At 48.0% G+C, this 16,269-nt stretch overlaps 1 protein-coding gene across 1 annotated transcript in view; it reads left to right on the top strand.

Moving 5' to 3' along the window:
- Positions 1–16,269, top strand: part of SCARA5 (scavenger receptor class A member 5) — a 102,607-nt gene that overhangs the window by 67,028 nt on the left and 19,310 nt on the right. Inside the window, exons 5-7 of the mRNA XM_081075634.1 lie at positions 6,770–6,850; positions 9,086–9,184; positions 10,955–11,011. Of these exons, the coding sequence (XP_080931760.1) occupies positions 6,770–6,850; positions 9,086–9,184; positions 10,955–11,011 (237 nt within the window). The remainder of the gene's footprint in view (positions 1–6,769; positions 6,851–9,085; positions 9,185–10,954; positions 11,012–16,269) is intronic.

Genomic DNA, 16,269 nt, shown 5'->3' with positions numbered 1-16,269 from the left:
ATTTGTCAAGGTTCTTCCAGTGGAATCCTCCAAGTAGTCTTTCTTTCACACTCAATTGTCTTGAACTGAAAGTTTCATCTCAGGCCTGCCTTCCAGTCTTCAAGCTCTGCATTCTTGATGAGCTGCTGGCTCTTCAGAAGTGACTACCACTCTGCCCCTCTAGTTCCCAGGATCACCACTGCATCTAGTATCTCCCTTTCCCACCTCTCTCTCTCATGGTTGCGAATTGGTATGAGTAAAGAGAGTTCTGTTTGGCATATCCAAATGTAACTACCATTCAACTTGAACGAGATAAAACTCTACCCTCGCTTTTGGATAAGGAATGTTTTACCAGATAGCATTCATACAATGATGTACTGCTGTCTAGAGCGACCTTTCTGCCCTAGCATTGTCCAGTTCCTCTCTTAGTCCTTACACACACACACACACACACACACACACACACTTTGCCCTTTCTTGGCTCAGAATCCACAAATACTCAACTATGTATATTTTTCAAATATGAGCTTATTTATGTTATTCTTGAGCTTGACTCCGAATGGTTTTCATTCTCTGGCTTTGTTATAGTTTTCTATGAATTTTGTCTCCAGTTTGTCTTTTGTGTACATTCCCAGCAGTGCTTTCTGTTTTCTGATTTAGGTTTTCAATCAGGTCTGTTGAAATCTGTCTGTGGCTATGAAAGCAGCAGCAAACTTAGATGATCAGAGAGATGAGGCGTACCAGGAGGGGAAAGGCAACCCGAGAGGGGAGGAATACAGAATACAAAGGTATCCAGAGAAGAGCGGCATGTCTGGAGGGGCGAAGGCGTGAGCAAAGGCCTGAAGGCAGAACTCTCCAGCCATATTCAGAGTGTCTGCTAGATGGTCCTTTATAGACTCACAGAACATTAGAGCGATAATAGATCTCTGAAATCATCTCGTCCACGCCTCTTGTTTTGTAGTTGAGGACCCTGAGGCTCAGAGATTTGGCCAAGTCAAATCTCGAGGCAGTGGCCCCGCTGGGACTAGAAAGCACATCTCTCAATTCATGAAAACAAGTTGGCAAAGCAAATTTATCTGTGGGCTACATTTTTGAGAAAAAATGCCATCTAGTAGATTAGAGATTCTAGTTCAACAAATGTTTATAAAGGGCGGGTGTAATGTTGTGGAGCCTTGGATTCCAGGCTCAAACATTGGGACTTTGGTCCCTAGTGAATAGGGATATGATGGACGTATTGAGTATCTCTGATGAGAGCAACATGTAAATAGTGTTTCTCCTCAACCAGAGATTGGTAACCATGAGCTGGGCAGCAACTCCCTGGGCGGGATGTATGGCACTCTGTCATTTCACTTTCCACATCTGATTCCGCTGGGAAGGAAGGAGAGAGCATGCTGTGAAAATTAGCAATGACACCCAGCCTTGCCCACCACCCTGTTTGCCCTTGAGGCTCAGAGGAAAGCTGACCTGGAAGGCCAGGACCGCCCTCTGGGCCCCAGTTTCCTCAGCGGTGAAATGGGGCTGATGGTCCCTGCCCTGTGTACAGGCTCAGGGTAGTGGAGAGGATGCTGGAATGAGGGACGTGAGAGACCTCGCAAACTGGTAAAGGTAATAGAGTCCAGTGCCTCAGTGACATCAGGAAAAAGTAATTACTAGAGTAATTAATTGAGGGACTCCACCTCTGTCAGCCGCCTGGGGATGAGCATGATTCTGGGAGTGGTGTTTACATTACAATTTTGGTCACTGTGTTGCTGGCCTCAGGCCCACTTCATCAGCTATCAAGAGAATTTGTTCTTGGCAGGTCACTGTCCAGATTCCAGCACACATGCGTTCCCCCACCCCATCACTAGTGCCAGGATCTGGGAAGAGAGAACGGATTGCTTTTCCCTCCCTGTGGGCTGGTTCCCAGAAGAATCCTGGTATTTCTCCCACATGCTGGGTCACATATCCTTTGTTCTGTTCTGGAGATGCTTCCAGCTGGAGCAGCTCATGGGCAGTCTGGGCCAGGGCAGAACTGCCCTGGGAGCAGCATGGTGGAGTGGGCTAGACTAGGGGACAGGCTTTGGGAGGGGGCCCCGGGTACAGAGGTCCTACTCCCTGTTGCCCCTGTAGGAGGAGGGCAGGAAGGAGAAGCTGGCATACCAGACCAGAAGCACAGTGGAGGGGGTTCTTGGGCTGTTTTCACGATTGAGAAGAAATAGACCCTGCTCTCCTAATCCCAGCCCACCTCTATACTCTGGCCTGCTTCATTGGTAGAAAAGATAAGAAAGTGACAGTGTACAAAGCTAAGTTAAAAAAGTTGATCCGGGTACCACTGACACCGTAACGGCTTCTGTGACTGCCTAGAAGTCATTCTTTGAATCTCTATGTGTGACAGGTGTTGTGTGAGGCTCAGAGTCGCAGAGAGGGGGGCTCCAGACCTATAGAGAGGCCTGTTCTCCTTGGGGTCCACAGTTCAAGGTGAGTGATAGTGCCCCACGAGTGGGTACAGGATGGCTTGAGCAGGCTCAGGGGTGTCCTCCATGGGGAGTTTGTGAACAATGGTGGTTCCTTCCCGTGATTTGGGGGGCTCTGTCCCGGTGCCCTAAGAGATCAGAAGGATGTGTGTGACGGTGAGCTCCAGGGCTAAGAGAGACAGGATGCTTAGAAAGGAAAGCATTTGGGGACACCACGAGAAGAATGTTTCTGCTGAGGTGGAAGAGAGTTGGTATCCAGAAGCATCCGACTGTAAGTTTGCAGAAGGCATCGTTTGGGAATGACCTGCAGGAGTCTCCAGCAGAGGGGCCCATGGCACATTGTCCTAAGAGGGGCTCTGAGTTCATTTGATACTGATAGGATTAATCCACGGCAATGCTCACAGTGCATTGAAGAGAAAGACGAGATAAAGAGGTCTCTAAACCGGCTGGGAGCGAAAACTTAATGAGCTTGGTGGCAGTGAGGAAGGAGGTAGAGACATGACACAAGAATCGCCTCAATGACAAGCGCCTTGCAGAGTAACAGTGGGGAGGGCAGAGGAAAGGGAGGAGGCACACAGAGCAAGCTTGAGGTTTTTGGCCTGGATTCCTGCGAGAATGACAAAAAGTCAGATCTCAGGACTGCGTTACCCACAGGCAGCAATGATTTGAAGAAAAGCTTGGTCCTCAGACTTCCGGGCAGCCTGGCCCCACGAGGCTCAGACCGGCCACACTGTATGTTCCTCTGAGTCTGGCAGGGCCGTACCTCTTGAGAACATGACTAAGGCTTGGAAATTAGCACCCACTTTTACTGCTCACCCCAACTTTTTCCCAGTTAACCTTCAGTGAAGGACCCCCCTAACCACTTATTTGTGTCCTTAAACTATGTCCACGTGTAGGATGTTTTTCAGACCAAGCTTGGCAGGAAGATTTCAGGTGCAGCTTAGAATCCCCATACACAGTCATCTAAGAATTGTTCGAATGGAGCATTATGAAAAGTGAGGTACAGATAGATGGTCAAGGATGGCCTTGCGATTCAAAGGTTACCAAGCCCCTTTATATCCAGATGGCATTTAATCCACTGACTCCTCACTACAAATGCCCGAGGAAGGGATTTTTATTTAAATTTTATAGAACCACGACCTGAACTCAAGATGCTCCATATCCATATTCAACCCCCACTTTCCAAATGATAGCTGCCATCCTGATGCCCCACTATCAGGGCCATTCTGCTGGGCAGCATCCTCCCCTTGTAAGAATTACTCTTGGGAAGATCCATACATTGAGTCACACCGGAATCAGAGCGAATAAGACAAATTGGAGTGTGTGGTCCATTGTACGCTTAACTTGCTCAATTCCTGGAGAGCTTTGTTCCCCATGGGGAGGGAGGGAGGGGGCAGAGGAGCATGAAAAGGGGTGGGGGATACTGGGGACGGAAGGTCCAACACAGTGGCAACTCATGGAATGCAGAGATACAGGCACCTCTCTCAGTTCCCTTTCTGCAGCCTCGCCCTGGCCTGGAGATTGCTGGCATGGGAGTTGGGAGGCTGATGTGCTTCTTTACTATGTCTTTCCTTTGCTGTACAATCTTAGGGGTGTTCCAAACAGGCTCTGTGTCTCAACCCTGTCACCTGAAAACTGGGATCAATATGGCCAGTCTGCCTTTGCTTTTCTTCATAGAAAACAGGAAGACGGCGGCAAAACCCAGTCCTCCTTAAATGATTTGCGTAACTTTGCATTTTTAAATTGTGGATTACTTTTTCTCTGTGCACGTGCCGTTGAATTATTAAACAGCTGTCAACTTTGATGTGGGCCTGGGGACAGTGCCAACTTCTGTAATGTATCAGTACATCTTGATCTTGGCCTCCTGGTTGTTTTGTGTGTATTAACACACACTGATCTCGTATACTCATTCATTCATCAAATACGTATTGTGCAAAACATTACTGCTATGCTGTGAGTATACATGTTTTGGTTTCCTAGGGCTGCCATAACAAAGTACCACAAACTTGGTGGCTTAAAACAACAGAAATTTATTCTCTCACAGTTCTGGAGGCTGTAGGTCTGAAATCAAGGGGTCCATACCGCCTCTGAAAGCTCGAGGATGCTTCTTGGCCTCTTCCAAACTTTAGATGTTGCCAGAATCTTTGGCATTCCTTGGCTTGTAGACACATCACTCCAATATCTGCCTCTATCACCACATGGTATTCCCCTCATGTGTCTATTTGTGCTTCCTCTTTTTTTTTTTACCCCCCTTTTTCCACCTCCCCCTCCCCCACTCCGGTTTAAGCCGTTGTTTCTCGGTCTAGTTGTGTAGGACACAGCTCCCTGGCCCATGCTGGTATGATGAGCCTTGCGCTCCCCGCGGCTGAGGCAGTTGGTGGCGACCCCAGCTGGTACCCCAACCACCTGAGCCAACAGGCCAGCCCACTTCCTTTTCATAATGACACCAGTCATTGGGTTAGGGCCCACTCTACTCAAGAATGACCTTCTGTTAACTAATTACATCTGCAAAGATTCTATTTCCAAATAAGGTTACATTCTGAGGTTCTGGGTAGACATGAGTTTTGTGGGGACACTCTTCAACTCAGTGCAGTGCAGTTTGGCATTTTCCTTGGTTCTCTTTTTCTCTCACAAAGCAGCAAGAGTGGAGAGCTTAGAGTCTGGATCTTCACAGCTGGAATAAGGATGTCAAGGATGTCGCCCTGTCTCAGGGAGCTGGCAATGTTGTTAGGAAAAAGAGAACACGTACACCTATGACTACAGGACAAGGCAGTGTGAGTTAAATGTCAAATAGCACTAAGTACATAAGTTCAAACACGCCATGCCCACTTCCAGCCAGAATGATGGATCAGAGAATGTTTGGCCAAGAAGGTGGTAATGAACGTCCTCCTCAGGTGGTGGGGAGCAGGTAGCTATAGCAGAATGACTCCGCAGCTCACCAGCCTGGGAACAGCAGGCTGCAGTGGTGAGAAGGTTTAGTTTGCACTTTGGGAATGGCAAGATGTCTAGGGTGATGAGTGACGCAGAGTGACCGAGGACCAGACAGCTCTTTCACTTGCTGGCTGGTTTTGTGGCTTCAGACGAGTAACTTCAATACCCAGTGTTGTTGCAGGGATTGAATCCAATCACAGACCTCTAGAATTCCTGCCATGCTGGAGTCTCACCCTGGAAGGAAGCCCCACTCAGGCGCACTTAGGAACCCCTTCTTTCATTCAGGTGCTTCAGCCAGAAATCTAAACATGATTCTGGCTGCCTCCTCTGCCTTCACCTATATTTAGACAAGGTCTGTCTCTCCTACTTCCAACCAGCTGCTCACATCCCTCCCTACCACCACGTCCCTAATTCAGGACTCCAGCACCTCTCACCTGGGGTGCAGCCTCCTCCTTGGCCTTTCTTCTCTGCTTTCCCTCCTGTTCTGATCCATTTTCCAACACCGCAGCCTGAGTGATCTTCCTTGTGTGCAAATCTGATCACGCTCTTCTCTCAGGCCCCTCCTATGGAGTCTGGGCCCTTAGGGTCAAGTCCAGCACTTAGGCTGGACCTTCAGGACCCTCCACTTTCTCAACCTTCTCACTCATCCCATTATGTTCCCTCAGCTTCTACCATTATGGCTCCCATATGTCTTTCTTTAAGCTCTTACAGGGGCTGTTCACTCTGCCCACTTTCACTCCGTCTTAGTCTGTTCAGGCTGCTTTAACAACATACCACAGACTGGGTGGCTTAAACAGCAGATATTTCCTTCTCAGAGTTCCAGAGGCTGGAAGTCTGAGATCAGGCTGCTGGCATGATTAGGTTCTGGTGAGAGCCCTTTCTTGTTTGCAGACAGCTGCCTTCTTGCTGTGTCCTCCCTCATGTGGCAGAGAAGGCATGCTCACCAGCGAGAGAAAGGGAGGGAGGGAGAGAAATCTCTGGTGTCTCTTCTTACAAGGGCACTAACCCCATCAAGAGAGCTCCACCCTTATGACTTTAACCCTAATTACCTCCCAAAGTCCCCACCTCCAAATACCATCACCCTGGTGGGGGGTGGGGGAGGCAGGGCTTCAACATATGCATTTAGGGGACACACAAACATTCAATTCATCACACACTCCTACTCCCCCCTTTACTTAGTCACCCTCTATCCTGCCTTGAGATTTCCCTTTGGATATTACTTCTTCCAGAAAGCTTTCCCTGATTCCCCTACCACACACACAAGACTAGGCAAGGTGGAGCCCTGGCTGCTTCTAAAGCATCATGCTGACCCTTCCCCTCTCTAGGAGGGAGTTTGTGTTTTCTCTGCAGGCGGCCTGCTCCAGAAAGCTGCCTTCTAACCTTGGTGCTGTTTATAATCCTTTCAGGACCACCTGGCCCAAAAGGTGATCAGGGTGATGAAGGGAAGGAAGGCGAGCCTGGAATCCCTGGATTACCTGGACTTCGAGGTAATGGGGAGGGTCCTGGGAGGGCCATGGGCATACCAAGAAGGGGAGGGGCTCCCAATCCATCCCCGACCCTCTGCTTTTTCATCAGTGTCAGAGGTGGGGTTCCCTGGAAGAATGCCCACTCACATAGCAGCCTCAAATGCCCTGTTCTGTTAAGAGACTGACAGGCTGTTGGTGTAACAATAGGGTGGAGCAAATACTTTTCCATAGACAGCACTAGGATTTGAAGGAAAAGGGTGTGTGATAGGCTCACTGCTCCCTTAAGCCACTTTCCACCCCAGGAGTCAGGCTCCATGTGACCAGGGCCTTCAAAAGGAATTGATGGTGTCCTGCCATCTGGACCAACCCTCCAATTATGCTGTGCACCCCCACCCCTTAGTGTTTCCTGAATCACCAGGCACCTGATGCCCCCACTTCCTGTTGCACCGACACAGGTCAATACACACCTTCCCCTTTCCTAACTTCCCCATCCTGCTATACGCGCTAGTGACAGCCCTGAAGATCCAGTGGCTGATGGGAGGGTATTATTTGGGCTTCTGGAAAGAGCCCTCGCATAACGTCATCAATAGTTTCTGTGACTTTAAGCAAAACAATGTAAAACAAAAACCAATTGGATCGTAGGCTAATTGATACAAACAAGCAGTAAGCTCCCATGGTATCTCAATGTTATAATGAAACGACGTTGAATGAAATTACATTATTCTAAGAGCTGCTGTATGCTCTTCCACTCATTGTCTGGGGAAATTCCTGTTCCATTACTTTATCACACTTTGTATCCCGGTCTGTCCATTCCTGAGCCTATCCTGGGAACAACATTTTTCTAAGAGAGTGCAGAGTCTTCTGGTTAACGTAATAAACAGAGAAGTTTATCAGGGAAAAGCTGTCTACTTATTTATGTCAGGAATCATACCTCCAAATCATCTCCTTCCTAAATCTCTAAGGAGGTTGCAAACGGGACAGGAAGCAGAGGCTGGCACAGGGAGAGCCCGCAGCCTAGCCTCCACTCCTTGCCTCCCCCTCTCAGGGGAGCTCCCGAAATTCAAAATTGAGGATGCCCAAGGGCTCTCAGTGCCGCGAAACCCCTTTTTGTGCCTTCGTAGATTATAGGATGTGCCCTAGTATGGATCTTCCTACACTAGATCCATAGTTCTGTGGCAAAAGGGCTATTGGACTCTGCAAACATTGTGTTAGGGAGGGAAAAAAAAATTAAGTTCTTCTCTGAGGTCCTGCCACCCTCTTGGGGCTACCCATCCTCTCGAAGACTAACCAGTGAGAGACCGTTTTTCCAGAAAAAGCCCAAAGAAAACCAAATAACAGTCAAAGCAGGAAAGAACAATCAGTTAATGAAGGCTGCTCCGTTCTGCAGAGATAACTGTGGGCTTAGGTCAGGCCCCTGGGGGCCCAGGCCCGGGTGAAAGCATGTGTTGATTCTGGCTCTCTCTGGTGACATAGCCATGGCTGTGGGGTCTTATTTTCAGGAGCCCTGGTAGCCGGCCATCCATCCCATTTACTGACTTCCTCTCTCCTCCTCAGCCTATGATCCCCATTTCTAGACTTTCCTGGGTTTACCACAAGGAAGGGACCTTTTTTGTTTTTTGTTTTTCCTTAAGCAGGATGGGGAGCTAGTTCATCTTTCTCCCACCCTAACTTCCAGTAAGCCCTTTTCCATCAGCGTGACATGAAGCTGACTGACCATGGTCTTTTAGTTCAGAAAGACCAGGGCTCAGATCCTGCCTCCAACACCCTCTGCTGTGTGACAGGTTACTTAATCTTTGGGTCTCAGTTTTCTCATTTGTAACACAGGTGAAATAATACCTCAGTTTATTGTGAGGATTAAATTAGATACTTTTAGGTAAAGCATCCAGACAGTGCCTGACACATAGAAAATGCTCCCCCAAAATGTTTGCCAAATCTAAATCTCCAGTACAGCTAGCGGTAAAGGGACATCTCCCAAATGGGGTTGGCACCACCACCATCACTCACAATACAATTGGATCTTTGGTGGGGAGGGACCCAGCCTAACTAGGTCAAAGGTGATGATGGGAAAGGTTTGTGCTGACTTTTGGGACGCTTCAAGATGCCTTTGCAGCATCTTTAAATTACCTGAGAAGAATCAGGAAATGAAGGTAATGGGAGGCTGTATGGTTGAGGTCGACTGCTGAGCCAGACAATGACCACTAAGGGCCCTTCCAGTTCTGAGTCTCAGGCTCGCCAATTTGTCTCTTGTCTCCCCAGGTCTGCCAGGAGAGAGAGGAACCCCAGGACTGCCTGGCCCCAAGGGTGATGATGGGAAGCCAGGAGCCATAGGAGCAATGGGCATGCGTGGGTTCAAAGGTAATAATAAATCTCAGAGCGCCCTGGCTCCCTGCCAGCCCCTGGGCACCAGCACGAGCATTGGTGTCAGTGAACTGGCTTCAAATTCTGGCTATGCCACTGACTGGCTGAGTGACCTTGAGCAAGTGGCTGAGTGACCTTGAGCAAGTCACTTCATCTCATCGTTCACCATCGCTGTCTTTATCCCAAAACTAGCAATTCCCGTGATAACATATTTCACAGGGCTGTCGTGAGGATTAAACAGGATGTACAGGTGTGAAAACACTTTGTAAACTCTAAAGTGCTGCAGAAGTGCAAGGGGGAACCAGTGTTCCTACTGGCTGCAGCTCAGAGGAAGCCAAGCCAGGAGAGTAGGCCTGCGGGAGAAACACAGAGGCTGCATAAGACCCAGGAGAGCCACCGCCTCCCAGGATGGCCAGAGCCTCACAGTGCCTCAGATTCTTTTAATTCCCCAAATAGTTCAAACTTTAATCAGTTCTCAGCTTTACATTGCCAAGAGTGTTTCTTCTGATTTGTTTTTCTTCCCTATTGATAGTCACCTTGTTTTTTAAGGGAGCCCATTTTATAGTCAGTCCCCATCTTTCCATGTCCATTTCAAGGGCAGCTCAACCACCTCTCATCATTGCAGAAGATGAGGAAATCCAATGCTCTTTCCCCAGACATGGTCTTCACACTTGTTAAAATCAAATCTAAGAAAAACCTATTATTAATCCTTCCCACCTCATGTCCAGGATGGTCTCTTAACCTTGCATCACTGGGAATTTTATTCTACTTTCTGGTTGGTGATGAAACAAGCTGAAGTTTTCCTTCCTTTGATGATCCACATGTTTAAAAACTGATTTTACGACAGATGACAAACGCAGCACGTTGAAAAACTTTAACAATACAGGAGTGTAGAAAATGTAAAGCAAAACGTGAGCCCTCTACTCTTCTGTCCCTTAAGCTCTTCCTCTTTAGAATAATTACTGTAAACAGTTTGGAGCATATCCTGCCAGACCTTTTTCTCAGCACACTCATATTTACAGGTAGTATGGTTGCCTTTGTTTTTTCGAAAGTTGGATCACGGTTGGCGTCCTCCCCTGGAACTTGCTGGCTTGCTTTTTTTCACCAGACAATATGCCATGGGCTTTTGATTTGCACATATCTTCCAGGAGGTACTTGGAATAGAATTCCCCAGTCATTTGAATGCCTACTTTAGTGGTGTCAGGACCTACTACTTCCTTGTAGAGTGAGATGCTAACTGGGAAAAGGGTTCTTTTAACCACATCCTGGAAAGGAAATTCCACAATTCCCTGGGAACTCTCCCTTGTGTTTTATAGCCTCCGCCACTGGTAAATCTGCCTGACATATAACCTGCATCTCTCCCTATGTAACTGAAGACCCTCCCTCCTTTTCTCTCCATGTGCTTATTAGAGCAAACATGAATGTGAACTTCTAAAACCTTGACTATTTAATAGGAGTATCTTTGCTTTGTCTCCTTCCTGCTGAATACCATGCAGTCCTTTAGTCTGTGCAGGTCTGCTGTCTAGGCAGTAATGAGGAGGGGAGGGGAAGAAACGTCTCAGCGGGGCCCATCCTCCTTCCCGGGGTGACCAAAACAGGCAGCATAACTGCTCAAGCTCTTCTCTTTCCTGCTGTGCCCTCCAGTGCTGCAAGTTCCTGCTTGAGGTTCTCTCTGGTCTTGGGTTACTAAGTCTCCTGCAGATAATACTTTGTTGAGCATTAGGATTTATTTCCATTTCTAATGCCAGTTTTTCTCCTCTGTTTCAGGTGACCGAGGCCCAAAAGGAGAGAAAGGAGAGAAAGGAGACAGAGCAGGAGATGCCAGTAAGAAAATTCTGTTGGGGATCACTGGATTCTGTGGGAGACTGAGCTGTGTCAGCATAGGTGTAGCTCTGTTGCCCAAGTAGCCTCACAGGTGTGGGGGTCCAGAAGCTGGATCCGTGGGCCAAGGCTTTAGTGTCAAAGGAGCCTCTTACCTGTTTCAGGGCTCTGCTGGTCCAACAAGAGATGTAGTCTTACTCCAGGGGCACAGACTACATTTCCAGATATGGTCTAAGTCCAGGGGGTTGTGTAGAAGGATCTGAAGGCAAATTGCCTGTGCTCCCTTCCGGCTGCCTCACGAAGCTAGCTGTATCATCTCTGTGCCTCAGTTTTCTCATCTATAGAATGGGGATAAGAAGGCTAATTGTGAGCATTAAATGAGTTAATCCACATAAAGTACTTATTACAGTGCCTGGACTATGGCTAGGACTCGGTAAGTGTTCGTTGTTATTATTCTATGTAATACATCAATTCAGACCTACTTCCTAAATTCATCGGAGATGCTTGCTAAAATTCAGTTATTGACCTTCCCTGGGTACCTACATGGGGAAAGGTGTAAAGGCAAAGCAGAATGCCTTTGGTCTTCCTCCTCTGCCTCTAACTGAGCAGAGAAGAGAGAGATCACGGTATCTGACAGACCACCAAGTCTAGGAACGGGTATCTTTCTGACAGGCGTCCTTCCTAAGATGGGAAAGCCAGTGTCTTTAGTTAACACTCTTTTTTAGGGTTTCTTGTCCCCCTGCCCCAAAGGGCTACACGTAGAACCTTGGGGAAATTGCCAGAGAAGAATGAATCTCTTAGCTAAGTCTAACTGAATAGCATCTCCCAAACCAAGTTGCCGAAAGAATACCAGCATCTAGTATTTGCTGGGTTCTGAAATGCTGCCACCCTGTGTGAGGCATTCGTCTTCCAGAGTATCTGTGCTCTGGTCTTGGGTCTCTAGGGAGACTGGCCTGGGGAAGAGCACCTTCCTCCAGGTTCTGCTGTAGACACTCAGGGACCTGGGGCTCGGCAGATTCATACTTTGGACCCAGATCGCGGGTTTCCCTAGGGCTGATCTTCTTTGGTTTCAGTGGGTCCTTAAAATGACACTTTTATCCCAGTCATGCCGGAGCTGAAGGAGACCTCACTCCTGAGTAGTGAGTGCCCTGTCTCTGGGATCTCCTGAAACTTTAACTTGCCTTCCCCTTCCTTAGCCCTGCCCTTTCCAGGGGCAGTGATTAAAGATCAAACTGGGAGAATGTACAGAAGAGCATTTTGTCACCCTAAAGCGATGGACATACCTGAGGATAAGGTATACCTACGCTTACTCTGGAGTCCACATGCCCACCTCACCTGAGATGCTGTAATCCACAAAGGAATATGTATATGCTTTACAGTCTTTCTAGTATTCTCTAGAGTCCCTTTCAAGGGCAGCCAAAGGCTAAACGAGGAGTGTCCCAGCTAGATGAGGAGATCTGTTGGACCCTGCAGGAGCCAAAAGGAAAGTTTTGATGGCAAAGGAAGGGAGTCTGGATAGGATCTAGGACATCTGTGACATATCTGAGTCACATTTCTGAATTGGGCTGGGCACCATACTTTGCCTTTGGGTTGCTGCCTTCTCCTGCTCTCTTTGTTGATTGCGCTCTGATGGCATGCTGCCAAGGTAGCTGAGAAGGACTGTGGCATTTAGCTGTGTGAAGTAAACAGTTCCTGATGGGGTGGCAGGAAGGGAGGAGCTGTGGAAAGATGACCTTTAGAGGGAGATCAGAAACACTGCCCACGTACCAGAGGGGTGCTTGTCAGGAACTCTTTGTTCTGCAGTCAATGTGAGAGGAGAGTGGAGGTCTGTGTTAGCTGAGCCTGGGGAGAGGTGGTGGTCATCAGTCACCTTCAATCCCAAGGATGCTTTCATCACTGTTTTACTTGCCTCTGTGGGCCCAGCCGGCTGGGTTCTGCACTTGGATCTGAGACTGGGGGCACAGTATGCAAGGTGAGAGCTAAGCCACCATGGTGTGGGGCTCTCCCAGGCATGGGTGGGGAGCTTGGGGGAAAGGCATCTAATCCAGTTGGCCTTGGAGCCTATTGACCACCGGAAGAAGCTGATGTAAGCTCTGGACAGCCCTTCCTCAGGGACTGCTGGCATTCTTTCCTGCCCTGAAGAGGTTACACCCTCACTGGAGCCCAGGCGCCAGACAATAGCCCTTGCACAAAGCTCGAAGCTTCTCCTTCCTGCCCCTGGCAAGATCCAAAGATGTCACCAATGGCGACGGACTGAAGAACTAAGGTGGCTCAGCAAAGATAGCTCCATCAAAGGGCGGTTTTCTACGCATGTGGAGAAGCAGGGGAGACGTGCGGGAATTGCAGAACAACAAAACCGGAGGCCTGGCCTCCATCTCCTGTTTTCAGAGGCCCCGAGTGGAGAACTGACTCTCCCAAGGCAAGGGCAGAGGCAGAACTGAAGACCTAGGCCTCTGACTTCTCTGATTCTGGAACGAGAGCTTCAGCCCCCCGTCCTGAAGAGTAGAGTTGGGCTCCTTAAAACCCCTAGCGATTCCCTTACCTGGAGATATGGATTTAAGCATGTTAGGCTGAAGGGGGAGGGAGGGTGGGCATTGCAGCAATGCAGGGCTGAGAGCTGGGCCTTCTCATGGCCTCCACTCCCTGGCCTGCCTCTGACCACGTCAAACCCACGCTGTGTTCAGACTCCTGGTTAAGTTTCCAAGGAACTCCAGTCCCAGAGGCATTAACTGGATCCCTGGGACTGAGTCTCTGAGGAGGAAGCAGAGGATCGTCTTTCAGAAAAGTGCAGAAATTGGGACCCATGCTGAGTGCCTGCTTCCTGGGGGCAGGGGGTGGGGCGGTGTTCTTAGTCATTCCCTGGGCCCAGGACAGCCCCACTGTGAGAGCTAATGAACGGGAAGAGAAGAAGGAGGTCTCAGCACCAGAACGCTACCTTCCTTTGAAAAGGAATATATTGGAGGAGGGACCCTCTGGTAACGCAGCTGGTGCTCCGTCCACGGAATCCCTACCAAACACCTCCCACCTTTAGCAGCACAAACCTCAAGTTCCAGCAGGTGGAGATGTTACTACGTGAAAGGGTAGATGAGACAAGTCAGATAGATACCCCTCAAGTCAGAATGGGAAATTGGGGGTTCCTTCAAAGGAGGCATTCCATAGAGAAGACTGCACAGTACCCCATGTTTTAAGTCAATATCACAGTACTTTTTACAAGATCTTGTAATTGTTTACCCATGTTTTGGTCTGGAGTCACAAGATTTTAAAGTGGGGTGGAGTTTCAGATCAACCCCTCTCCCACTTCCAAGCCTACCCCACCCCACCAGTTCATTCAACAGGGTCACAGAGAGCTGGAGAGACTTCCCACAGTCCCAGGGCTAGGTCATGGCCAAACTGAGTCTAGAATCCAGATCTGATTTCTGCTTGATGAGTTGATGAAGGGTTTGTTGTTGTTGTTTTGTTTTGTTTTGTTTTGTTTTGTTTTTCAGGCAAGGGTAATATCAGTCATTCTGTTACATGTTTGGTTTTTGGGAGTTTGGCGGGATTGGAGAAGGAGAAGTTCCATACACACATCTCAAGATAGAAAGATGTTTGTTTTACCCTCTTATATGGTCCATTTGCAAGAAAAATAAATTGTATTTTTGCAGCTAGGGGGTAGGTAGAGGATCCAGTTTTGTTTAAGCCCCACAGCATGAATTTAAAGCAGGATATAAGTTCAGATTGTTTAAAAAGTTTTCCTCAATTTGGTTTCACATGGAGAAAAATATGCAGAATACCCAGCGGTCAATTCTAAGCCAGCCAATGTGTGTTGATAATTATCAGTGGCATCTCAGAACACTTGAAAAACGTTTAACATCTTGTGCATGTTTTTAATATTTAGGGAAGTAAATTAGGGAGGGGGCAGTGGGCTCCCCAATGTGCAGTATAAGCTCAAAATAAATTATCAGGATGGTGACTTCTAGACAGTTGTTGTTTTTTTTTCCCCCTAGCTGCTGAGATGTTTCTATCTCTATTTCAGAATAAGGATGCAAAGAGAGTCCTTTGGAGTCCATGAATTCCCTTCGTCCTCTCCTTGCACCTACAGCTGGCTGCAAGCAGTGGCTCCAGGAATCTGTTTAGGATGACGTAGCACCAGAAGTTAGCATTTTTTCAGGCAGAGAGAGCGACAGACAGTCACTGGACCTTTTATATCCAATTCTATTTCTTTACTCACTTCACCGCACATACAAAAGTTCAGACCATTAAGTTTGCAAACTTAATTGTCCTCCATTCGTACATCCTTAATACCTCATACAACTTTAATACCCCAGCAACAACATGATTTCAAAGTAAACCAACTTCTAAGAAAAATTAACCACTCACATAATACTGTCAACAAACTTGTACCTGGCACTACGGGGAGTAAAGTTTTTGTGTACATTATTTCACTTAATTCTCACAGTAATATTCAGGAGGCATGCTTATGTGCATGGGAGAGAGATGAGGAAAGCTGGAGGAAGAAGATCAGGAAACCTGCCGTAAGTCACCAGACTTCCGAAGGGACAGAGTCAGGACACAGATCAGGTCTGTCTGGCCTGGATTCCTTTTGCTACTATCTCGGATTATCTTTTATTCTTCCGACCTTTGACAGCGTGGGGTCCTCCTGGACCACTCTGTCTGTTCTTAGTGGTTTAGTGTGAAGGTGCTAGTTCCCTCCTCAGCAATTCTCATTTTCTTTTAAGGTACTCTTCCCTGTCTCAGAGTTTGCTCCTCATTTCACCAAGCCTTGGCTGCCTTACCTGCTGCTTCTGTGGCTCTGAGACAGGCCAGAGCAAAAACCTGGCAGCAAAGCCCTACCCATCTTGCTGGTTTTCCCATTCTTTGGGATTGTTTGAACTATGCAAACTCCAAAGGACGGGTGTGTGTGCAGCTAGAAAAGTGTTTTCCCCCCTTCAGTTTACACCTAGTCACACTGAACATACACAAGGACACAAAATTCACCCAGAAAACTTGTCCTGCGGCAAAGACTCCTTCTAATCCTGGCTGAAGCAAAGTTGGAGGCTTCAGAGAGGGGAGAGAAAAAAAAAAAAAAACAACAGAAAAACCAAAACGAGGGCTAGGACGTGATAAATGAGGAGATGGTAGGAATCCGATGAAATCTGGGCAGGGACAGCCAAGGCCTGAAGTCCATGGATCAGAAAGCAGGCTGGCATGGAGCTGCCTTTGAAAGGAGCAAGGACGAGAGAGAGGGAGGCAGGAGTCTAGGGAAGTGGGGAACTGGCATC

The sequence above is a fragment of the Rhinolophus hipposideros genome (genome assembly GCF_964194185.1).
Source record: "Rhinolophus hipposideros genome assembly, chromosome: 16".
NCBI lineage: Eukaryota > Metazoa > Chordata > Mammalia > Chiroptera > Rhinolophidae > Rhinolophus > Rhinolophus hipposideros.
Note: the sequence above shows the minus strand (reverse complement) of the source record. Positions and strands in the feature narration are given on the sequence as shown.